The sequence below is a fragment of the Podarcis raffonei genome, chromosome 11, assembly GCF_027172205.1.
Source record: "Podarcis raffonei isolate rPodRaf1 chromosome 11, rPodRaf1.pri, whole genome shotgun sequence".
Taxonomy (NCBI): Eukaryota; Metazoa; Chordata; class Lepidosauria; order Squamata; family Lacertidae; genus Podarcis; species Podarcis raffonei.
Genome location: NC_070612.1, coordinates 63,616,910 through 63,643,220, shown reverse-complemented (window position 1 = coordinate 63,643,220; position 26,311 = coordinate 63,616,910). Strand labels below are relative to the sequence as shown.

General features: G+C 42.4%; 1 protein-coding gene across 1 annotated transcript; it reads left to right on the top strand.

Moving 5' to 3' along the window:
* Positions 1-34: 34 nt before the first annotated feature.
* ANXA1 (annexin A1) lies at positions 35-14,332 on the top strand. Its single transcript, XM_053408299.1, has 13 exons — positions 35-162; positions 3,599-3,678; positions 4,699-4,792; positions 5,967-6,061; positions 6,594-6,707; positions 8,306-8,396; positions 9,399-9,478; positions 9,587-9,643; positions 10,717-10,810; positions 11,119-11,214; positions 11,634-11,692; positions 12,689-12,811; positions 13,944-14,332. Exons 2-13 carry the CDS (start codon positions 3,613-3,615, stop codon positions 14,001-14,003), a joined length of 1,029 nt encoding a protein of 342 aa, XP_053264274.1. The 5' UTR covers positions 35-162; positions 3,599-3,612; the 3' UTR covers positions 14,004-14,332.
* Positions 14,333-26,311: the final 11,979 nt, after the last annotated feature.

Sequence of the window (26,311 nt, the reverse complement as noted above, 5' to 3'; positions counted from 1 at the left end):
TCCCCCACCAGGCAACCAATCATTTGAGTTGTAGAAGTAAGCATTGGTTGCTAGGTGTGGCTTCCTGGTAGCTTTATAAAAACCACAAGTCGGCAGCCTGATTCTTCCAGTCTGTAGTTTTCCAGAGCAAAAAAGAGTCTTTCTGAGTTTGGAAATCAAAAGGTATGGCTTCTTCATTCCTTGCTCTTTACTGCTTGTTAGTTGTAGAAATGTGTAACTTATGGGCTGACATCCTGTGCAAATTTACTTTCAGGTATTACGTACTTATTTTCAACCAAATGTGCTTAGGAACAAGGCTTTAGTCTGTTTAAAAAAGTTGTTTGCTTGCTGTATTTTTTCGGGGGGGGGGATTGTGAAAAAGCAGCAATACTTCTAAAGCTGCCAATGCAGGTTTTTTTTTTTAGTTTGTCTAAAACTAGCTCTTTTAGGACTGGCTTTTGTGTGGATGTGTGTGACCATGGAAAACTGAATTATTTTTAACCACCAAAGAGTGAGTTAAGAGGGGGGGAAATGTGACTTCCTTGTATGGAAACTTTTTTTGAAAAACATGCACCCTGTGGTTATGACGTTGCTTAACTGTTTTAATAACAGCCAAGTTGTCACTTCTTGCAAACATTACCTAGGTATGAAATTAAAATGTGAGCTCTCCTTCAAGAAAGAAGGCAGGGGAGCCAGTAATTAGTCTCCTTCCTTTTTTAAAATTGCAGACTGCTCCTCCTGAGGGTGTATGTATGAGTAAGAGCTGCAGAATCTCACCCCTAGTCTATTCATACTTTCCACAACTGCTTTCAAAAGAGGGTGGGGCTGTTTCTTTCTGCTTGGTAGTTCTTTTGAGTCAAGGGACAAGTTTTTCAAGATTTTGATGCATTCTGGACATGAGGGGAGATTGCCTATGGGACATGAAATGCCCAAAATAGCTGTGTCCTTGTGAGAGTACTTTGATATACTTGATCTGGTGTATGCCTACTTTTGATAAAGTGGCATTAAACATCATATGATTTATTTCTTAGTAAACACGTTGGAATGTTGCAAAAGAGGCTCTTTGAAATATACTTAAGCCTTTGTATCAGGTTACATTTTTGTAGACACAGGATTATTCCTCTTGTTATGCAAGTATTGCATGTGAACTCTGGTTTTTTGCAATGATCCCCAAAACATGGCTTTGGAACTCTTGGTTTTATACATCTAACTAGCTGGATTTGTGTGTTTGCCAGCGCTGCATTGAGGGCAGCTGTCTTGTATAAACTGCAAAGCATGCAGAGCAACTTCCGACCTGGCTGGTGGCACAGGGGGCAGCCAGACATGCAGAGCACTGCATTACTTTTCCTGATTGCTAGCACTTCAGTTCCATTTTCTAACACTCCTTTCACATGGCAGTACTATGGAGCCATGGCTTTTTGACTGATATACCAGCAGGTTGAGCTAAATTTCACCAGTGATTCCTCTCTGATTCACTCATGAAAATAGCAGGAAAGACCTATATACTGTACTGGTGGTACATTGTCTAGCCCCACTTTATTCTCACAGTTTTCTGGGTTAATGGGCTTGCAAATGGATTAACATGGAAATGAGTGCTGAGCTTCCACCATATTCCACTAGATTTCCAGAAGTGGCCTTTACTGTATGTGTTCTGCAGGGGTGGCAACTTGAATAAAATATTGGGGGTGCCTAGCAAGATGTGACACATGCACACCATTTGAATGGCAATGCTCATTAACTTTTAACATATGTTTTTATTTTCAGTTTTCAAAAGTTTACAAGTACACACCTTGCAAACACATACATCCAGTACAATTATATATATGACTCCCCTCTCCCACTTTTGTGGTTTCTTTTCTAATTTAAAATTTTAACACTGCATTTTCCACTTTACTCCATTTTTAAGTTATTCTTCCTTTTCTCTTAATGATAATTTTAACTACTTGATTTAAGTTAACCCTACTAATGAACTTACTTGTGTGCCAGAATTTTTCAGATGTTCCCCACTTTTTAATATTTTGTTTTCCTCTTGGTTTCTTATTACACCCACCCATTTTGCCATTTTGGCATAGTCCATCCATTTAGTTAGCCCCTCTTCTTTGTTTGGTACAGGGCAATGCCCATTAACTTTGTGGGGGGGGAGGCCTCCTCGGCCCCAAGGAGTTGACTCCTGTGGTCTTGTGGAACATAACATGGAGATTAGCACTTAGGGGACTGGGGAAATGGAATAAACTGTCGTGTGAAAACCACCAGAGAGATGAGATATAAAAGGTTATTTGGTGGTACCTTCGTGGCCAGTCCCTGGATACATCCTGCTTACTTCCGGCAAACTTTGCATCACTGGAACGCCCTTCAAGTAGGCCACTGGTGACAAACTTTCTAGCTGTCCTATTTTTGGAATTCAATGGGAAATTAGTCTTTCACAAAGTACCAAAATAAATAAGTAACACTAAAAGAAGGACTTGGCTGAAATAATATCTGAATGGAAATGTGATTGAACCAAGAAGATTAAAAGTATTGAATCTTGATTTCTTAACCTCTCAAATCTTATCTCAGCCCAGCTTAGTGGTTTTGAGTAAGTGCTTCTGAGCCTGAGTTCCTCCTCTGTTGCATGAAGCTGAGGATTGTTTTACTACCCTATTACTGCCTCCCCAAACTCTAGTGATACGGTGTGTATGTGTAAGAAATAAGAATATACTATGGGTTGTATCTGATTAAATCATGCCAGGACTATACCTAATTAAACCAATGGACTAACGGTGGTTATAACTAACTTTTGCCCAATGATTTCAATGGGCCTTCTCTGAATATGCCTTGTTTGTGTCCCTAAGGAAGGTCCAGCGTGGGGATGGCCTTCTGGCGGCCCATGGGTCTCTTTTAGTGAACCCCTGGCTTCCTTCTGCCTCTCTCACTTCATCTTAGAAGTGGTGTGTGACTCATATGCTATGTTTGGGCTGGGCACTTCCTCTATGGAAGTAGCACTGCCAAGAAGGGATGGGGGAGAAATTCAATTCAGTTTGTATTTAAAGGCAATCATACAAAATTCAGTGAACTAAAACACAGCCACCCTTCCAAATCCGCATCACTCTGAATTTTGCAATGTAGTTCTTAGCTGCGTGATGTGTACAAAATTGCATGTACTGGAGTAAACTGTGCATATAAATGTATATATTAGTAAAAATAAAATACATAACATGCACCATACTACAAAAAATTGTTTTGCAAAAATGTGTATATTGGGCAAAATATCATGCCAAAAAATGTAACATTAGGAGAAATTCTCACCCAAATGCTGATGAATTTTCTAAACTGAGAACTGAATTTAAGATTGGAAAAATGAGAAATTGAGAGAAACAGAATTTGACCCCTCCACCTATCCCTTTGTGCCAATGCTAAAATCAGCATGTGAGAAGCATATGTGATCTTTTTGACCTAGTCACCCTCCTCCCAGTATAGAATGAGAATGTCATAGTCTCATTTGCTTCAGAGGGCTGTTGGGAAACATTAATCTTTTCATGGCTTTCAGAAAGCCCTGACAATATAGATGATTATTGACCTTAGAAAACATGAAAAGAGACTGCTGTAACATTTCATTATAATCCTTGCTTTCTCCCTGCAGAACCTTGAAACAACATGGCTTTTGTGCAAGAGTTTCTGAAACAGGCCTGGTTTATTGAAAATGATGAACCACAATACGTGGTAAGATTTTTCAAACAATATGTGCATAAAAAAAGAAAAGTAGAAGACAGAGTTAATCACACAGGGTCTGCAACAAAATGTTCCAATGTGGAATATGCTGCTGTTCAGGATTCCTGCCAGCCAGCCATCTGTACCATTTTCCAGAATGCATTATCCCCACTCCCACTGCCAGCATCAGGCAGCCATTGGTCTATACCCACTAAACAATGCTCAGTCTTCATTGGGGTGTTTTTCCTTAAATATATTTTATACTTTTGCAAACCTTGGAGTTTCCCTAAGTTTGCAAATCCATCCCTCTTTGTGTGGGTGATACCTTTTGGCCTGTGGGAGAATGAATTCGTATTAGGGTGTCAACACAAATAGATTTCAGAACATGGGTGTGGCATGTCAAAGTGTCTTGACATTGCTGCTTAAGCAAGAGCCCCTTTCATGCACTGTCCATCACTTGTTGGCCACACCCCCTTTGTCATGTCCCTATTTGCCTGTCTTTGCCACCTTCTATGCACTGGAAGGGAAAAGCTTGTTCTATGCATGTAGGTTCTTTGTACATGATCATGCTTCTACATTATACAGGGGGCCTTCCGTTGTAGAGCAGGGTCTAAGTTTCAGGTCACTTTCCCCAGGCCATTTTTGAGCTTCTTTTTAATGGAAAATCAGCAACATGGGCTGCCATACACCTGGATTTTCCCGGACATTTCACCGATTTCCGCCCAGACACTGCTAGAGACAGAAGTATTCAGTATATGTCCAGACGTGGCAACTCTAGTTAATATGGAATTAATGCTATCCTTGGTACTCATAATTGTCCCTTAGATCCGAGCCTTAATTGTCATTGAAAATGTAGGGGCAATATGTCAGTGGAATAACTGTAGCATGCTATATATATATATATATTATTTTGCATATTTTGGTAATTTATACTTCAGTTACCTGGTTCTAAATGCAATTCATCCTGAACCTCAGAGGATAGAAAATTAAAGCAAATGTAAGTTTCTCATTCAGTCCTTTTGTTTCATTTAGAAAAACACTAAAAGTGGCTCTGCAGTTCATGCTTATCCTAGCTTCGATCCATCTGTTGATGCTGCCGCCCTGGAAAAGGCCATAACAGCTAAAGGTAAGATGGGCCTGTTCATCATGCACATGGAAGCAGTTTGAAACTGTCCTCCACTGACATGTCCCTAATATAGTGAGGACTACTATTTTGAAGACCAGATTAGATCACCAGTCCTTTTTCCAAGTTTGTCAATGGAAACTGATTTTTCATTCAATTTGTTACCCCAGTCTTCTAAATTGTTCTGGTATGTCCATCATGGTTCATGGGATTCAACGATACTCCTTTATCTGACTGGTATGTGTGAGATTTTTCCTACAAACTTCAGCCTCTGGCTGGATAGTCTCCAGTTCCAAAGTTTGGTCAAAATTAGAAATCTTAGTTGGGTGGAAAATTAGGGCTCAGTTGACTTCTTTCTTACAGTTAAAAACCCCCAAATTTTCCTAATCCCAATCTGAGTTGTTGGAGAATTTCAGTCTTCACCTGGAGAATATTCAGCAAAATGGCCTACCCAATTTTGGCAAAAGTGTGCATTAAGTTTAAATATTGTTTCATCTTACACCAAAATTGCTGAATAAATCAATGGGTTTGACTTCCTGTTTTCTCCAGCCTTCTCCTTTCTCTGCTGATTGCTATTAGGATGAAGGAAGTAACAGCTGATCAAGCCAACATTTCTCAGGAGAGGTTTCTGCGAAAAACTTTTTTTAACATTATTTTTATTTGGTTTTACAAATACAAAGTTATAAAAATCCAAATATTTATTCATTCTGCCTCCTCCCTATTCCAATAATTTTCAGTGGAACCCCCTTCCACACATGCCTTCCCTACACTCAAATATCATTTTTTACTAACTTTAATGAAGAATTCTCCCCTTTAAATAGTCTGTAAACATTCTTTTAAAAATCTGTCATTATTTTCTCCTGGCTGCTGTTTCTTCCTCTTTTGCTTGATGCCACCCGATGAAGTGTTGTGAAGGGGCTGATTTCACAGCTCTGCATAGGACATCAGATATAGCAGCATGATTATAAAATGCAGGGCAAGTAAGGACAAAACATAAGTGAATGGCTTAAGAATGAGTAGTGAAAACCCATCTTTTCAGCACCGCTGAAAATGTTCATGAAAAAAGTGACATGGGCCAGTTATGGCTGAAACTTTATTTGTCTCTCAGTATTATAATTAGGAAAAATGATCTGCACACAGTGATACAACAGCTTACAAATACTTCTTTGCATTTCAGGAGTTGATGAAGCAACCATCATTGATATTTTGACCAAGCGAAACAATGCCCAGCGCCAGCAGATCAAAGCTGCCTACCAGCAGTTAAAGGGAAAGGTACAGCTGCTAATAAAGGATCACCCTGAAGAACTATCTTGTATATACATGTTTGCATCATGAAGATCATGATGCATCATTTCAGAAAAAGGAAGCGAGATTTTAAAATCCTCATGGTTTTTGGTGGTTTGAAGAGGTGGATGTCAATGTGTCCCAGATTTGGCATGGGGGAGGGATATTGGCCCCCCCCCCCAGCACCATGGTTCTGATTTGAATGGAGGGCCTTTCCTTGGCTTCTTTGTGTTTTTTTAATAAAAAAAATCTGAAAGGGATAATGCCGTGCCACTTTCTAACCATAAATGAATGATAAATGAATCAGGAACAACTGAAGGCAGATTCCATCAGCACCCGTGAGAATGGGGTATAGAGAGGAAGCTATGGCCAAGTATATGGAGTGTTTGACGCTTGAACAATATTCTTCTTGGCAGAGAGGGAATTGTTCTCAAAGGGGGGAAGTAGATTAGATATTTATTTTATAATCCAAATAACTCTTTAAATGGGTAGTTTACACTGATGTTGCTTTCGGTTACAGCCCCTGGAAGACGCTTTGAAAAAAGCACTTAAAAGCCAACTAGAAGATGTTGTCCTGGGTTTGCTGAAGACTCCAGCCCAGTTTGATGCTGATGAGCTCAGGTACGCCATGAAGGTAGGTCTCTCTGCTGACTGGGATAAGCTGGGTCTTGTACCCAAGCAAGAGCTGGTCTTCAGCATTATTGAGTCAAAAACAAATCTAATAAATGTGTATAACCTCAAGTGTGAGAGTGGAGCAGGGCCAAGAAGTTCATTGGCTCCACTCATGTACAGGTCAGTTACAGGCAGAAATATTGTTGTGTAAACTGCATAGGTAGATTGTGGCTGACCATTTCTTCTTTCTGGTCCCTGTGGTTGTTGCCCAGCCCTTCACCATGAGATTCCAGGGTGATTTACAATAGTTTATAAATACAATAGTAAAATCAGTTAGAACAAATTACAGTCAAGAGAATAGGGTGGGTCCTAAATATATACCTTTTACCTTTACCTTACATACAGTGCTTTTTCTGGGGGACGCAGGAGCAGTGGCAAAGCTGAATGCTCCGCTACTGGGGGCGGAGAGCAGGAGGGGGCGTGGTGCGCATCCTGGGGGCATGTCACACTGCCCATCCCAGGGCGTGGTACACCGCCCGTGAGGGTGTGACGCGCATTCTGGGGGCATGATGCACTGCTTGTGAGGGTGTGATGCCTGGGGTGTGTGGGGGGTGCACAGTGCATGTCCGGGGGGCTGTCGCGATGGCACCCTAGTGGAATAGTGGTACCAGGGGTGGTCCGCTCCCTCCGCACTCCCGTTCCTCCGCCAGTGCGCAGGGGTACGCATATCCCTAAACACTCTGTGAATCTAAGTTTGGCCTCATTGAGGAGCAGTATTTCAATATGAGTAGGAAAATGAGAGTACCCCTAAACATTTTTTTTCAAGAAAAAAAAGCACTCCTATATATATATATATATATATATATGTCATAGCTTGGTTGCTGAACACATTGGAACTCGTATGTTTCGGCTCCCAAACATCAAAAAACAGAAGTGACTGTTCTGGTTTTTGAACGATTTTTGGAAGCTGAACATCCGGTGCGGCTTCCAATTGGCTGCAGGACACTCCTGCAGCCAATCGGAAGCCGTGCCTTGGTTTTTGAATGGTTCCGGGAGTCGAATGGACTCCTGGAATGCATTCTGTTTGAGAAAGGTCCAACTGTATACATGTACGTATACATGTCCATGTGTATGTATTTCCAGTGCCAAAGTTCAGGGTATGGAAACTACAGAATGAAGGAGCCAGACTGATGTCTGGGGTGGTGGATTAAATAGCTTAGGGTCTACCACAGAGAATGTTCTATTTTGGGCCAGCCCCACAAACTTCGGAGAGGCCCCCTCTCTGCCAATCCTACTGCCTGAGAGGGATTATAGGAAAGGCAGCAGTCTTTCAGATATTATATATTAGGTCCCATGGACTTTGGGTCGCCAGATGACATTGAACTCAAATTTCCATCATCCCTGACCATTGGCTAAGCTGGCTGGGGATCACGAGAGATGTAGCCCAGCAACATATGGGCATCCAAGGTTGAAGATAAACTCTTATTTTGTGAATGCATGACATGGCTGTGATTTTGACTGGATATACCACCTGTTCCTTTATTGTTCTGGGTCCTTTATGCACTTTTTAGATTAAAGTCATTTTAGAGGAATACATATTATTGACTTACTTCCATACAGGGTCTTGGAACTGATGAAGACATTTTAATCGAGATTATGGCATCAAGGAACAACAGAGAAATCAAGGAAGACACCAGAGCATATAATGAAGGTAACTTAGTGTTTGGGTTTGTCAGTTTAATATAAAATGCTATGCAAGGGGGAGAACAAAATGCTCGGAGCTGCTTTCTTTGTCAATGTATCTTAAGATAGAAAAATCAACTTCTTGCGTTTTGTTCAGGGTATAGAACTAAGAGCAATGCATGTATCTGGCCTTGTGCCATTCTTGGAACACAGACAGCAATCTAACAATCCAGTGTTCCATCCACTGTGATCATGGCTTGTAGGGAACTAGACTATATGCTGAACTCTCCTCTCCCCACTCAACCCTTCAGTTTTAAACTGTGAGGCAAAGTCGTTGAACAGCTACTAAGCTGCAAATGTTTGTCTACATGGATAACGTTCCACTAACTCTATAAAAATGTGTGTGAAAATTATGCCACATCAACAAGAAAATAATGTCTGGGTATGCATCTGCTTCTGTAATTGGTGATATTACCTTTCAAATGCCTTGTTAGAAGGATCATGTAGGCAAATCACACCTATTCCCCCCCCCCGTCCCTCTCTTCTTCTTGCCCCCCCTCCCCAGTCTCTCAAATGAAGGAAGCACTGGGACTCTTCACACGTCATTTGCAGGTCCTCTTTGCAACAAGACAGAAATAAAAACACATTGAGGCTGCGATTCTATGCAGCAGCAGCTCATGTGGTGGAGGGAGCTGTAGGGCTGCCCTCCTGACTTACTGGCTACGCAGGTGTTGTGCTCGTAGGAGTTTTGAATTGGCTCATTCAAAAATGAGCTCACTGCCACGGTAAGTTTAGCAGTGCCTGGGGTGGGGGCTCCTAGCCTCTGCTCCACCACTGGACAAAGTGAGACATGTGTCTAAGCAAGCATGCATAGGATTGTGCTATAGGATTTCCAATGGAAATCTGTCATTGGGTGTAAAACATCAGTCAGTTAACTATGGAATGAGAGAGTTATCTCACCACAATGAATATTTTGTTGTTAAAAAATGGATTTCAAAGGTTTATTTTAATTGCTTTGTACTTTTTGCAGCTTATAAGAGGGATCTTACCAAAGACATTGTCTCAGATACATCTGGAGCCTTCCAGAAGGCTTTGGTTGCCCTAGCAAAGGTATGCACAATTTGATTTTTTGAGAACTAGAAGTTAATGTTTGTTTGCTGGTAGTAAGCCAGGATTATAGTCTGCAAAGTGGTAACAGGTGAACTCGATCTTTTGCAGGGTGACCGTGATGAAAACCCTCATGTGAATGAAGAGCTGGCCGATAATGATGCTCGGGTAAGAGCTGGCTTGTGTCTATTCTGAATGTCCTCCCCTCCATGCCCACAGAAGCACAAGCTTTTCCCTCTTGCCAAGGACTAATGAGAGCACCAGATCTATTTCATAGTGCCAGAGCTCTGTTATCTATCCAGCCACTCCCCTCAAAGCCCCAAATATTTTATTAATTTTTCATTAATAAAATCTCAGGACTCACAAAGAGATGGTTCTAACGTAGGGTTGACATATTTCAAAAGGTGAAAATCTGGACACAAAAGTTGTTGAATTTTTTAGTTTTGCAAGATCTCAAAAATAAAAAAAAATGTTTTTGAGCTATTCTTAAGGGAGTTCACCAAAATCTACACTTCCAACATGGGTTGCGCTATGTCTGGATTTTCCTGGACATTAAAGCAATTTCCACCCGGACACTGTTTCTGACAGCCGAATCCTGGCAATGTCCAGGAAATTCTGGAATTATGGCAACCCTAGAATGTAACGGAAAGAACTAGGTTCCACATGACACCCCCCCCCCATTAAACAGTCCTCCCCCAAGTCTTGGAGGAAAGGCAGGGCTGGGCCTGACTGAGGCATGGGCCTGCAGTGATCTGATGTGAGGCAGGGCTGGGTCTCTTCCCTTCTGTGTAGCCTTTGTGCCCCAGGAGTTCATTCATGGGGGGAGGGAGAAGATTGTTCTAGGCCACATGCCATAAGTTTCTATCTGGGCACAACATGGCTTAGTATTAGGTGCAAACAAGGGTAAGTGTGTGTGTGTGTGTGTGTGTGTGTGTGTGAGAGAGAGAGAGAGAGAGAGAGAGAGAGAGAGAGAGAGAGAGAGAGAGTTATACGAGTGGGGAAATGGTCAGCAAGGAAATAAGCAACTCCTTCCATTCCACCAGCTCTCAGCCATAGTGTATATGTGATTCTGTGGTTCACTTAACTGCAGGAATTCTAAGGTACTGTCAATTTACAGAATGGACAGAAAATCATTTGACCTGCAGGTTGAATTCTGCTGTGCAGTTGTTTGCTTTTGACTGAATCGGATTATACACAATATTTTGGACTCCCACACTACATAATCTAATTTATTCCCACAGGCCTTGTATGAGGCTGGAGAAAGAAGAAAGGGGACTGATATTGATGCTTTCATTAAGATCCTCACTACAAGAAGCATGCCACACCTCCGAAGAGGTAGGTAGAAAGCCATTTAATCCTGTATTCAGTCAAGAATTGCTTCAGCCACTTTGGTGTTCTGCGAGGACAAAGCATAACAGCAAAGTGCAAAATAGTGACCGCTTAAGGATAAACAGAGGAGCCCCCATAGCTTTGTTAATAAGTCTGCATTTCTACACTACAGTTGGCTGCTTCTAAAGTAACAAAAGCTGTTTTGAAAGAGTAACATAGGACATTGCGCTGTCAGCATTCACAGAACATGCATGAAAATTGCATATCTCATGGCAAGCACAGCCTTACATTTCCCCTCACACCTTTGTTTTCAGTTTTCCAGAAATACACCAAGTACAGCAAGCATGACATGAACAAGGCTTTGGACCTGGAGCTGAAGGGAGACATTGAGAACTGCCTGACAGCAATTGGTATGTGACCCTGTTCCACAGTTAAAACTCTGTTTCTTAGTTCTGTCCCCCCTTATATAAAAAGTATTATTAGGTGAACAATAGTGTGATCCTGTCTACTCAGAAGTAAGTCCAACTGAGCTCAGCCTGACTATATATAGTAATTTGTGAAATTCACATTACTTGCCTAAAAAATTTCATGGAGGATGCAGTGGGTGTAGGTGTGCGGAGACTATTATTATTATTATTTATTTATTTGCATTTACATATCACCTTTCTGTCAAGGCACCCAAGGCTTGCAATTTGTGTTTAATTAACTCCCAATGGTGACTAAAGCCCAATGAGTTTGAAGTCTTCACAATCTGTGCCTGTTCTTTCCCTCATATCTTGTTTCTGTTATTTTGCTGTCATAAATAATCACAGTTCTGTTTGATTTCCAGTGAAATGTGCCACAAGCAAGCCAGCTTTCTTTGCGGAAAAGCTCCACTTGGCAATGAAGGTAAAATATACTTTAGTGGCAGAACTCTTGTTCTAAAGGGGTAGGCTAAAATCAGAGTCCCTAGGCAAGGAAGCCCAAGGTCTGGCCCTCTTTATGATGAAGGGGGTAATTTAATCAGTGGAGCATTCCCAATAGGACCGGCCCAATATAATATAATATAATATAATATAATATAATATAATATAATATAATATATTACTTAGGCAAGTAGTGTGTGTGTGTGTGTGTGTGTGTGTACACACACACACACACACACACACAAAATACATTTGTGATGTATCCCCGCACCCTGAGAATATTGATCAAAATAGTCCCCCTCCCAGCTTCTGACATGTGAATCAAGTTGACAATGTCTGGAACAGCTGTGGCTCCAGTCCTAGTTGAGCTGAAATTTATCAAAGAGAACGATAAATTATTGGTGATCCTGGGCCTGTTGTGGAATTCTACTACTTCCAGAGAACATCTGGTGAATCCCTCCCACCCCAATTTTAATGCTAGCATGTGGGGAGCTCTGAAATGGGGCTTTTGGGGATGCGGGTGGGGTGCCAGTAGTTTATTCAAAGAATATGGCCAAAGGACATTATTCACTGCAGAGAAGCAAATGTCCTTGCACCTTCACTTTAAAAACTGATGTTACAATGTGTTCATAACACCATTTTGAAAAATAAATATGCAGGAACATTTGTTTGCCTGCAGTGAATGCCCATGAAATATCCTTTATCCTTTTAAGAGCTGTGGTGATAGAACCAGGAAAGTCTGGCGAGCAGTGCTAAGCCAACTACAATCAAAATGCCTATATTAAAGTTTTATTTATTTAATTACATTTATATTCCTCTTTTCACCCTGTCATGGACCACTGGGAGGCATACATGTGACTCCCAGGCAGTAACCCATCCAGGCACTGACCAGCCTCTTGTTTAGCCTTAGGATGGTGCTGGCCTCATCTGCCAACAGACTACAGTATAAAGTGAATTTACTTCCATTTATTTTTAACAGGGTTCTGGAACACGCCACAGAACTCTGAACAGGATCATGGTGTCACGTTCTGAGATTGACATGAATGAGATCAAAGGATTTTACAAGTCAATGTATGGCAAATCCCTCTGCCAGGCCATCTTGGTATGTAACTTTTAAAAAGTGCAGTAAACTTAAATTGCACTAAACTTGATTGAGTGGCTAAAGAGTTAGGTCTGGAGCTCTGACAGGTTGGCTTGCAAATGTAGATCCTGACTTGTTTATGTATATATATTTATCTATTCCTGTTGACAAACTACTTTCGGGGCTTCCAAACAATTATGTAGCATCAAGGCTGCAATCTAGGCACATTTATCTAGAAGTCCCATTGAACTCAGCGGGAATTGCTTCTGAATAGATGCACACAGGGTTTTGCTGTAAGACTCCCTTCAATGTCACACAACTGCATCTTGTAGGTATGCACTGCATTCTGAGTAGCCCTGTTTAAGAAACCTAGCAGTCCTTCCTTCTTAGCTGTTACTGGCTGGGCTACAATAGGATTTTCACAGCTTGGGTACAGTCTCTCAACATACCGTATTTTCCGCTCTATAAGACACACCAGACCACAAGACGCACCTAGTTTTTGGAGGAGGAAAACAAAAAAAATATTCTGAATCTCAGAAGCCAGAACAGCAAGAGGGATCGCTGCGCAGTGAAAGCAGCAATCCCTCTTGCTGTTTTGGCTTCTGGGATAGCTGCGCAGCCTGCATTCACTCCATAAGACGCACACACATTTCCCCTTACTTTTTAGGAGGGAAAAAGTGAGTCTTATAGAGCAAAAAATACGGTAGCTCCAGAATCTCCACCCCCCCAAACTTGGGAGAATACTCCATTGCTTTCAGTGGAGCAGCATTAGCAATGATGTATGTTCAGTGCCATGAACTCTGGGATGAGCCAGGACACTTTCCTCTTTGTGAAGCTGCCATCAGCCCCATGGAAACAAGCCCTCTTCAGCCATTTGTTTGTTCACATTATTGAAGTCAGCCCTCCATCAGCATCCCTGCTGTCCTCCATGAGTTGAAGAGGAGCCACTTGTAGCAGGGCTCTTCCTCTACTCATGTAGCCTCCTTGTGATGTTCTGGATCTAAAACATCACATGAAGAGGTCAGAGGGGGGAGGTATTGTGTGATCATAGCAGGAAAGGTCTTATTACTGTACTTCATTATATTATGTCTAGCAGTAGCAGACTGTTTTCTTGGTCACATAACATGATTCTTCTTTGTTCTTCCACATGTAGGATGAAACAAAAGGCGATTATGAAAGTATTCTGGTGGCTTTGTGTGGTGGTGACAACTGAGCTCCATCTCTTTTGGATACTCTCCAGCCTCTGCCTTGAGGATATCATTCCTTTTAAAGTCCAACTGTTAAATATATGTGTACGTAATGAAGGCGCTTAGAGTAATAGCCAAGTTAGACTATTGTTCAGTCTTGATACCTTGAAAAACTGTAGCCTGGGAAAATACTCTTTGTTGCTCTTAATTTCTGAGGCATTATCATCTTTTTAAATATTTATCCTAATCCAAAGAACAGCTATGTTTGCTTTTACATACCTAGCCAATGTAAAAGGTAAAGAAAGTGCCTGAACAGGCCTAAGTAACATTCCAAATAAAATTAACCTGTGATATACATTGTTGGGCTTTGGTCTGTTGTGTTTTCTTTAAGCATCCTTCTAGTATTTAGTTCAAGGGAAGAGGGCTCCACATAAGGGCTGTTGAGTGGAGCTGTGATGCTGGCCCTGCCCCCGGAACATCCATCCGTTGGTGCAGGTGCTGGCAAGATGCTTAAGCATGTGGAGTTGCTTATGCCTTAGGCTTTTACTAAGCAAAGACTCCCAAGGCAGGAATGGAGCCCTCAGCGTTGCCCCATTGCAACAGTCACTGAGTGGAGCCCATTCATACAGTGAACACACAAGGGTGGGGGCCTTACAATTTAAAATATTAATGCTAGGATGAAGCTTTTACAATTCTCATTTCACACATGCACACATACATCCACAAATGCATCCCTTATCCCAACTTAGCTGTTCCACTTGAGTTACATCCTCTTCTTCCAAGCCAAATTGCTATATTTCATCAACAAATGCAGAAAGCAGTATTTTGGCTTGAGCAATGGCTGTTAAGGGTAGCCCAGTAACCCATGCCAACTCACCTAGGAAGCAACAATACCGATTTACTCTCCTCTTTCCTTACAGAGGAAATTAAAAACATATTTGGTTGCAGAAAATGATATTTTCACCTAGAAAAACATTCCAACAGCTAGATAATTCCTGAAGTCATGCATAAGCAACAAATGTTTTAACTTTGCTTAAACTCTGCCCTACCATCTTTATGGAGTAAATAATCTCTCTCAGATAAAATAAAGTCTCTCTTAGAGTATTGTGGTGGATGATCTTTGCTCCCAAAAATATGGTCAAAAGTAAAGGGTTCAGACCAAATTCCATAAAATCATACACAGACTTTACTAAAACAAAACTCTACAAGAGAGAAAAACTCCAAATAATTACACAGATTAAAATAGCTCAGAAGGCAAGAAAACAACAAATAGTAACTTATCCAGCTAATTAACATAAAGGCTTACACTTAAATCTCAGTAAGCTGAGCAATGGAACAAGATGCTGTCAAAAGCCCAAATAGATGCTGACCTCAGCTTGGCTAGATGCTGAGAGCTCCCACCAACCCCGCTTTTATGGGGGACTTAGACCATGGGCGTTCACCTCTTCCACCCATTACCTGTGACACCAGCCCTGAAGCCTTAATAGGAGACAGCTGCATGTAAGCTAATTGTTTCTGAGGTTCAGTCGAACCTATTCCCATAAACCAGTCTTAAAGGGGCGATATCACCACAACTATGTATTGCTACCTGTTTACCATGTTCATATTTATTACTCAAACTATTGGAATTCCATTGCTAGAAAGATTTGTCTACACTGTTGATGCAGAAAGATACTTCAGCTTCATTGTCTAAGGTGTGGTGGGATCTCTGGCATTTTGGAAGACGTAAAGCAATTAATGCTGTGAATCCCCTGTCAGCCTTTCCCTTTCTCATATGGCCATGTCTGCCAATGGTAGCAAACTGCACCCCTTCCCTTCTTGGAAGCTTGCGACTGGCCCCCCTCATGCAGGAAGGAGATTCCTGCTGCTTTCTGCTGCTTAGGGCGCATTGTCTTAGAATGTGTTTTCAGTGCGAGAGTTTAGCCCTGGGATGTTTGGAAAACAAGAGTACCTCTGAGCATGTCCAGAGATTCATTCCCATCAGAAAATAAATAATCATTAGTCAGTTAGGACTAAAAATCAGAGCTCTGTACCCTAAAAAAGTTTAAATTATGTGCAAAGGCCATCCAGGTTCTTCACCAAGAACAGATGACTCCTGGGCATTGTGTCTCTTATTCTGCCTAAGTTGATTATGGCTTTGCCAGTCATTGGGAGGGTTGAGGAGCAGTGGAAGGCACAGCTGCCCTGCCCCTCAGCTTCAAGGGAGCAGCTGCTGTTCCTAGAAGAGGCCTTGAGTGCATCAGAGAAAGGTGGAACACGCATTCAATTATAATCATAATTCTCCTGGGTTGAATCCAAAAGCTCCCTTCCTTTAACATATAGTCTTTCTACACATGGAAGGAATCCTTCCAATAGAAAAAACTCCTGCTGAAAGAAAACAACCTTTGGATCCAACAACATTATCAATTTACAGCTTCTGAGATTTCAGTCAGCATTGCCTACAGACCAGTGGTGTAGCATGGAGGGCCAGGGGGGCCACTGCCCCGGGTGCACAATTGCGGGGTGCGAACCTGGTGCCCCCACCCCTGAGATCCTGTTGTTCCCTGCCGGCAGCGAGGCCTGGAGAGCACAGAGGGTGAAGATCACCTTCCGTGCCCCGCCCCCACCCGGCGAGCGAGTGCCTGCCTGGCAGCATCCGCAGCGAGGGCTGGATGAGTGTGCTTTGCACCCGCCAGGGCCACTTGCCCTCGCACCCGCCCTGGGTGCTGACAAGCAGCACTGCGCCCCTGCTGCAGACTGTCAAGCATATCTACACAGCAACAAGAGCTAGACACTTGCTTTCAAAGAAAATCACCTGCAATTCTTAGGCAGTTTTCTGTGCCTGATGCAAAATTCTGCCCCCCTGCCCCCCATTGGGATCTGTCTGTCTCGGGAAACAATAGAAGAGTGTGCCTTTGAGTGTGAAGTCAAACTGTTGGAAGGTTACTGTGCCTGTAGAGACCAGTGTGGGAGTGATGTGTTTTGTTGCAGCTGGGACATTGCTTTTCTCTGTGCTCCTCCTCTGCTCACTCCTATGGATGAACAACCTGATCTCTCTGTCTCCAGGCTCTGTGATGATCTGCAAGGGATTCCCACACAGTGGGGGTGATGCTGCCAGCCTTCATGTCACATTTGCAGACATCTTTGCAATGCAGAGCTGGTCTGCCAACAGGCCTGGTGCCTGAAGACAGCTCCACATAGAGCACATCCTTGGGAATCCTGCCATCTTCCATTCTGTGGATATGGCCAAGCCATAGACGTCACTGAGACGGGAGTGTGAACACGCTGGAAATATGGGCTTGGGGGAGCACATCTTTGTTAGAGCTTCTGTCCTGCCATGTGCTACCTAAAATCTTCCCAACACAGCACATGTGCAAGACTCCTGGTGGTTGTAAGTTGCCCACATCTCATTTCCATAAAGCAGCAGGCTCAACATGCAAGCCTGGTAGACCTTCATCTTGGTATTGGTTGTTAGTGTCACTTTCTCCCATACCCTTTTGGACTCCCCTGTGGTCCTATAGAAATGTAGATTATACACAGCTCTCCTAAATGCTTGCAGGGTCACAGGACGGGAAAACCATGTCATACCTGTGTTCCAGGACTTCTCATTTCCAGGGTACCTGATTTCCTGGAACATTTGAGTTCTATATCCTCATTCTCACTGCACACACCTAGTTTAATGTAATCTGTTTCCTAGTTATGAATGATTAATAAACCCATAAGATATATTTTCAGCTTCAGGTCTGTGCTTGCCAGTGGGAACAAACTAAGATCTCAGACTTTTGATTTGTCATCACGATGAATGTTCTTTGCCAAGTTTTCTTTGTGCGGTCAGGTGTGGGAATATAAACTTTGCTGCCATTGTGAGGTTTCTGGCACATATTAGTGATGTAGAATGGGTGCTTCCCTCTAATGCATTGGAAACCTATGAGTAATAGAGCAAATACAAATGTCTCAACTGACTGTCCTTTGCAGAGGAGGAAGGTAAACGGAGAGTTTCTGTGCGCTGTAATTAAAAGCTTAAGGGAATTATGGGACAGCCACAGCAGTCAAGAGAATGAGCTGTGATGTGGGTGGTGGCTGGTTCAAATCTTACCTTGCCACAGAGTCACTGCAAGGTCTTAAGCAAGGCACTTTCACTCAACTTGGTTTGTTAAACAAAAATCAATAAAATCCAGGGACAGACCACAAGGACTTAAGCAGCAGGTACAGGAGAGTTCAGTACCTGGACAAACCATGAGCCATAAAACATAGGCTAAACTATGGTTACAGCTCATGGTTGGTCTGGAGACAGCTAAACCACAAGTCCAGGATGACATGCTAAGCCAAGGTATTGCTTAGCTTGACAAAGCATGGCAGCAAAATGATGGGTGGATGGGCCAAGCAGCTGTGATCTATGCTAGAGAGTGTACCCTGGAGGATCTGGGCCAAGCCACTATTTGCTTTTTAGTCTATTTACGGACAACCAGGTGCTAAGTGCAACTTGTTTGGCAATAGTCATGAGGCCAGGTGAGGTGGTGGCCTTAGATGGCAGGATCCACAGAGATAGCAGATCCCAATGTAGATCTTTATTCCCTTGTTCCTGATGTAGATCTTCACTCATCCCTGGTGCCATTTTGTGGTTTGCCTCAGGCGACAAAATGTATTGGGCCTGAGGATAGTGATGGGTTTCAAGGAGGCTTTGGAGCTGGGAGTGTCGCTAACTCTAGTGGAAGCAAACAAAGAGTGTGCTTTGGACACATCAAGGCCAACATGTATCCTGCTTAGATAACAGCTCTCCCATTCGGAGTTGGAAAGGCCACTTTCTGCTTGGAACCCTAATCTGCCCACTGTGCTTAAGAGCTGAGCTACATATTGGCAGCTGCTTGCCAAGTAAGGCCTTGTTTTGCGTTCTGAATGCTAAGGGCTTCTTCCAGAAGCTGCCTTATAGCTCTAGGGTTTTCTGGGCAGACTCAGAGGAGCACTTTCTCAGCCCTCCCCATCATCCTGCAGTCTCTGGAAGAATGGCAGAAGGCATTGTCAGATTCAGTCTAATTTTTAAAAATACAGCTACAAAAGATGTTTTGCTGAGGAGGGATTTAATTGTGGCTCCTTTCTGAAAGTGCTGGGAGAGGTCAACAATTCACTCTTACTCATCTTAACTTCCTTGCAGGGAAGAACAGTTTGTGCAGGGGATCTTCAGAGTTCCCAATGAGCAGAACGCAGCTGCTCATCAGGAGAGCAGCATAAAGTGAGGTGTGTCTCCAGATTCCCACCATCAATTTCATCTTACTGAGGCTTCCTGAACCATGCTATTTATGACATCGGTTGATGAAAGAAAACTGCTTTGCAGGACAGCTCCTTTCACTCCTAGAAAGCTTTGCTAAACCCAAGCCACTTACAGATCAAACCAGCCATTCCTACTTGATATGGGAATTGAGAGTTCCACCCACCACAGTGTGTGTCATAGGGTGGAGGAGATTGTCTGCATATATGAATAGGTATGTGCCTGAAAAAAGACTTAAAGACCAATGCTAAGCATCGCTTTCAGTGGGATGGATTTTTCAGCGTATATTGCTATCCTCCTTGCAGTGCAACAGGTCCCATGTAAATAAATATCCATTATAAACATGACTACAGCTGGATCTCACAGAATGCGAATTAGGAGATTTTAAGAGGGGAAGAGGAGATTATTAAATGATATCTTGAGATCAGCCAAAGAAACTGCAGATATTTCATATTCTTCCTATGGATGCAAATGCCTGTCACATGAGGGTTAAAGTCTACATGTTCAGAATGTTTCAGACCAGCGAAAGCATCTGGTTTTGTTTAGCTTGGTCTTGGCTAGCAGGATGGAAAGAACTCTTCAGCTCTTTCTTATGAAAGTGAGAATAAACTCCATTTTACATAAACTTAACTCTCAGCAGACTGGAAAAGCGAATGGAAAAGGAATGCTGGCATTATGAGTAAATAATTTGCGCAGATATTATCTATGTTAAAATCTTAAGATTTAGGGTGTTCTCAATTGTAAATGGGGAATCAAAAATACAAGATTAGAACTGTCTGAGGTGTTCCATCTTGCTATTTAATCTCCTGAAAAGAATACCTGGGAAGCTCAGAGAACCGCAGCTCTGGACCCAGACATTTTGCTGCCCGCCCTGGGCAAAGAAGAAGAGAGCCTCCCCCCACTGCACATACATAAGTCAACTGGTCTGGCAGTTGAAACTTACTTTAAAATTGGTGATGGGACAGTGTTCTCCACTGCACCTCAGAACAGAGTAAGATGCAGGACACACCCAGCTCTGGCTCCAACAGAGGACAGAGCCTGCATGTAGTTCAGCCTTACCATCAGCCTGAGGAAAATCAACATCCTGGGTCAGAATGCCACCAGCACTGCACACATCAGCATTAGTGACCACACACTTGAGGTGGTAGAAGATTTTGTCTACCTGGGCTCCATCATAACCAGCAACCTCTCCATCAACGATAAGCTGGACAAGCATATTGGCAAGGCAGTTACAGCAATGGGTTGCTTCTGCAAAAGCGCTGCCATACATCCGGGGTTTCCCAGACCTATCTGGGATTTGGACGTCAAAAATGGCATCCAGGGGGATTTCCCACAAGTCAGCAAAATGTCTGGGAAAACATGGACATATGGCAACCCATATTTTTCTGTCCAGATTTTCACTTTTTGAAATATGGCAATCCTAGATAAAAGAATGTGATACTAGCAACCAATACCAAGATGAAGGTCTACCAGGCTTGCATGCTGAGCATGCTCCTTTATGGCAGTAAGACATGGGCAACTAACAACCACCAGGAATGGTGCCTCAATGCCTTCTGCATGTGCTGAGTCAGAAAGATTTTGGGCATCACATGGGAGGACAGAGTCTCAAACAAAGATGTGCTCTCCCAAGCCCACATTTCCAGCGTGTTCATACTCCTGTCTCAGTGACATCTATGCTGACTTGGTCATGTCCACAGACCTGAAGATGGCAGGACCCTGCACCAGCAGAGCTTTACGCCTTCATCTGCCCCAGCTGCAACAAAACATGTCTCTCCTGTATCGGTCTCTACAGCCACAGCAAGCGCTGTAACTCTCCAGAAGTTTGTCTTCATCCCTGAAGGTGCACTCTTCCATTGTCTTCCGAGACAGATGGAAGCCAACCATTCTTAATCATAACTGACTTCTATTTTATTTCATTCCTACATTCATTTAGTACATTTATATCCTGCCTTTCCTCAAACAAGCTCAAGGCAGCATACATGGTTCTGCTTCACTGAAACTACCAAGAGGGCCTCCTCTGCTAGCCCAGAGGGTTTGTAGGGGAGGAGGTGCTTTATTTTTATGCAAGTTGTTTTGAGGGAGCTTTGCCCTAAATCATGACTGATAAATTCTCATAACAAGGAAATATAGACGATATCAACACAGAATGCTTTCCAATCAGTTGAGAGGGGATCATGTGCCCTACCAGAAGAAAATGTTGCTGTCATGTGACTCTTCATTGAAGATAATTATTTGGTAAAGTATTCTCTCTCTTTGCACAGTTATTTCTACTAAAAGTGGCTCTAAAATTCTAACACATTGAAATAAAGACCTTTATCTCATGACTATCAGCATTACCAGCAGCATTTGGCAAAAGTACAGTAAATACACCTTGCTGAAACCAGCCCCCATTTTCTAGGCTGCACTGCCACCTTGTGGGTACGTTTCCATTTAGAAAAATTGGAACTAAAAAAAAAAGTTCAATTTTCACTGCTGCCAAAAGGTCCAAACCAGTGGTGGGGAGGAGAGAAACCCCAAACAACCTCTTCAACAAACATTTTTGAAAACAAGAAATGTAGTTTAGTGTGTCTTGAACTCCTATGATGATGGAAGAATGTGCTAACTGTAAGCTGTCTATAGAGACCTGTGGTTTTGATCTAAGTAACATTGGAGATTATAGTGACAGCACATTTCTGAACAGAAAAGAAAACAGTATGTATGTATGTATGTATGTGTGTCTGGATGTGTGTGTATGTATAATGACTGAGGACAGTCCTCTGTTTGAGTGCTAGTGAGTCCAAGTCTGGTTTAAAGATAAAAAGAAAAATGCAGAAGATCTCTAGCAACATTTAGAAGGGTAATATGCATTATAGGTAAAGGTAAAGGTACCCCTGCCCATACGGGCCAGTCTTGCCAGACTCTAGGGTTGTGCGCTCATCTCACTCTATAGGCCGGGGGGCCAGCGCTGTCCGCAGACACTTCCGGGTCATGTGGCCAGCGTGACAAGCTGCATCTGGTGTGCCAGCGCAGCACACGGAACGCCGTTTACCTTCCTGCTGGTAAGCGGTCCCTATTTATCTACTTGCACCCGGAGGTGCTTTCAAACTGCTAGGTTGGCAGGCGCTGGGACCGAATGACGGGAGCGCACCCCGCCGCGGGGATTCGAACCGCCGACCATGTGATTGGCAAGTCCTAGGCGCTGAGGTTTTACCCACAGCTCCACCCGCGTCCCAATATGCATTATAGTCCTGCTTAAATTATAGTGATTAATTCTAAAACTGTGCTTATACACATAAATTACTGTACTCAACTTGGTGTCCTCTCTTTTTTTGGCAATGCCTAACTGGCCACCCTATGCCTTCTGCATCAGACAAAATCAAGCAGATAAGAACATGTGGCCTATCTTTGCAGTTGAACCTCCTGGTGTGAGTGACCTGCCCTCTTGAGGACTTGAGTCCAGGGTTCCTGCTGGTGTTTTCTGTGCACAGGCAGCAGAAGGCAGCAGGCATCACTTTAGGTGGGACAAGCTGTACATCGTAACCTGGGAAGTTGAGATCCCAGGGACAGGGGAGGCCACCCAGGACTGGGGATAGGATTTAGTGGCCCCACAACAGATGTGAACGAGGGACTTGGGCCTTACTGAAGACGTGCCAGTAGGTTCCATGGACAGAGAGCAGCGTAAACGAGTATGCATACATGCTATAATACCATGCCTGACAGTAGATGGTAGGTAGATAGATAGATATAGATAGATAGATAGATCAGGTGGCCTAAAATGTAAGGGGTTTAAACAAAAGGAACATAAATAAGCTAAAGGCTATTAACTCTTCAGTTTTTGAAAACATACAAGGCCTTTCTCCAAGGTATCCAGATGAAAAAGAGGGCAGAGCTCCTGTACCTTTAAGTTGTGTAGAGGATTGAATTTGCATGACAAACTACACTTGCTGAAATCCTAGTTTCTACACTACTATTAAAGGTTCAGGAGCTCTGTCCTTTTTTATTTTTTGCCTAAACAGGGAGGGAGAGCACAGATCATTCCTGTCCTAAATACATGCTGTTTTTGAGTCTGGACTGCTTACTTTGGCTGAGATTTATTTGAAGTTTAACAAAATATATGAAGTCTAGAGCTCAGCTTTTTGACCCAAGGGGTTTGTTACCCATCAGCAGGTAACTGACTTACAGCGCAATTTTTACTCAGAAGCAAGTCCTGCTGTAATCAGTGGGCTTACTCCCAGGTAAGTGTGCATAGGATTACAGCCTTAGACGCACACCCTCCAAGTGTCCTGATTTTCCAGGGAATTATGAAAGCCATCCTAGCTTCTGATTTGATCCAGGAATGTCCCTATTTCCCCCACCAGTGCCGCTGCACCCGAGCTCAGGGAGGAGGAGGAGGAGGAGGGGGAGGAGGTGGCGCTTGTCCTGAGCAGGGGGGGCTGAGACTGCAAGGGAGCATCTGCTGGCCTCCTCCCTTGGGCAGCTTGTAGCGGCTGCTGGAGAGAGGAGGAGCAGGAGAGGCTGCCACTGCCAAGGCCCAGCCCCGTGGGATGCACTGGCTCTGAGGGGCAGGCAGAGGGCAGAAAGAAAGGGGGAACAAAGTGTCTGTGCCTAATCTTGGCCCTTTCTAACCTTTATTTATTGGTGTGTGTTTTTCTTTCTGTAAATCTGCCAAAGAATAAAATAAAATTGGGATTAAGAGGAGAGAGTGTGTGCTGTGTCCCATTGTTGTGGTGGTGGCACTTGGCCCTCGGGGGACTCTGCAGGTGTGGGGGACAAGAAATGGGGGGGTCAAGGAGGGTCAGTTGGGGGAGTGAGGAATGTCCCTATTTTCATCTGAGGAGTGTTGGAGGGTAGGTAGATGTGGCTCACAAAGACAAATCCACTTCTGAAACATCAGATGATGACATGTGTGTGAATAAGCAATCAGATACAACTTCGGCCTTATAATGGAACTTTAAAAAACACTCAAAAAACCTTTACCAAAAACCCAGAATCCATTTTCTTGGGGATAATCACAACAGAAGTTACAAAAAAAGGAGAAAAAGCACAAAAATGGATAACATACCAACAAAAGAAGAGTGGCATCTCAAACTGAATATGTAGAGTTAGCAGGCATGACCACTAGAATAAGAAACCAAAATGATAAAATATTATTATTACTATTATTATTATTATTATTATTATTATTATTATTGAATTTATATACCACCCTATACCTGGAGATCTCAGGGAGGTTCACAGAATAAAATCAAGATATAAAACCACAAAATACCCAATAAAAATAAAAACAACAACCCAATAGCCTCCCTTCCTAAAAAAACAACAACACATTTTAAAAGGGCATAGGAAGTAAATTGGATCACCCAAAGGCCTGGTATTTTAACCAGGACCGTTTTCGCCTGGCACCGAGAGGTGTACAAGGAAGGCACCAGGTGAGCTTCCCCAGGGAGAGCATTCCTCAGAGGGGGGCCACTGCAGAAAAGGCCCGTTCTTTTTTTAAAAAAAATAATATTTATTAAAGGTTTAAAGGTTACAGAAAAAAGAAGAAAGAAAAAATAAAAATTAAATAGAACAAATCAATACCTTATAATACATAGGAGAGAAAAGAAAAAAAAAACAAAAAACAATAGAGCAAAACAAAAACAAAAACAACTAAAAACACATCCAATATTTCTATATCTTTGTCTTTCATTTACTTGTTTCATCGACCTCCTCACACTTCCCTTTTTTGTATTCTAATTCAATTAGCTATTTCAGCAAATCCTTTCCATTTTACTCAATTTTTGTTCTATAATTTATCTTAACACAATCTAACCTTAAATTTCCACTTTGGCCCATTAACAATCCATTTTTACTTAATTCTTTATAACATTTCTGCTAAAGCCATATAACTTCATTCCAGCATCCTTCTAACATTCATTAATTTTACAGTATTTCTGTAGATAGACTTTAAATTTTTTCCAATCTTCTTCTACCAACTCTTCTCCCTGGTCTCGGATTCTGCCAGTCATTTCTGCCAGTTCCATGTAGTCCATCAACTTCATCTGCCATTCTTCCCGGGTGGGTAAATCTTGTGTCTTCCAATGCTTTGCGATAAGTATTCTTGCTGCTGTTGTAGCATACATGAAGAAAGTTCTATCCTTCTTTGGCACCAATTGGCCGACCATGCCCAGGAGAAAGGCCTCTGGTTTCTTCAAGAAGGTATATTTAAATACCTTTTTCATTTCATTATAAATCATCTCCCAGAAAGTCTTAATCCTTGGGCATGTCCACCAAAGGTGAAAAAATGTACCTTCAGTCTCATTACATTTCCAGCATTTATTGTCGGGCAAATGGTAGATTTTTGCAAGCTTGACTGGTGTTATGTACCACCTGTAGATCATTTTCATTAGATTCTCTTTTAAGGCATTACATGCCATAAACTTCATACCTGTGATCCATAACTGTTCCCAGTCAGCCATCATAATGTTGTGTCCAACATCTTGTGCCCATTTAATCATAGCAGATTTCACCGTTTCATCCTGAGTATTCCATTTCAACAGCAAGTTATACATTCTTGACAAGTTCTTAACTTTGGGATCTAACAATTCTGTTTCCAATTTTGATTTTTCCACCTGGAAGCCAAGTTTTTTGTCCAAATTATATGCCTCCATTATTTGATAATAATGGAGCCAGTCTCACACTCTATTTTTTAATTTTTCAAAACTCTGCAGTTTTAATCTGTCTCCCTCTTGTTCCAGAATTTCCCAATACTTCGGCCATTTGGCCTCCATATTGAGTTTTTTCTGAGCCTTTGCTTCCATTGGTGACAACCATCTTGGGGTTTTATTTTCTAGCAAGTCCTTATATCTTATCCAGACATTAAACAGTGCTGTTCTGACAATATGGTTTTTAAACGCTTTATGTGCTTTCACCTTATCATACCACAGATATGCATGCCAACCAAATACATTGTTGAAACCTTCCAAATCCAACACATCAGTATTTTCAAGAAGCAGCCATTCTCTCAGCCAGCAAAAGGCGGCTGATTCATAATAAAGCTCCGTTCTTGTGTTGCCACCCTCTGGGCCTCTCAAGATATAAGGACTGGGTATTATTTATTATGTGAAAAAT

What these genes read in the sequence shown, in the direction of transcription:
- ANXA1 (XM_053408299.1), top strand. Translation starts at nt 3,613, where the DNA reads ATGGCTTTTGTGCAAGAGTTTCTGAAACAGGCCTGGTTTATTGAAAAT. An exon ending in AAAGGCCATAACAGCTAAAG is followed by an intron (nt 4,793 to 5,966) that starts GTAAGATGGGCC and finishes TTTGCATTTCAG; the next exon opens with GAGTTGATGAAGCAACCATC. An exon ending in CTTTGGTTGCCCTAGCAAAG is followed by an intron (nt 9,479 to 9,586) that starts GTATGCACAATT and finishes GATCTTTTGCAG; the next exon opens with GGTGACCGTGATGAAAACCC.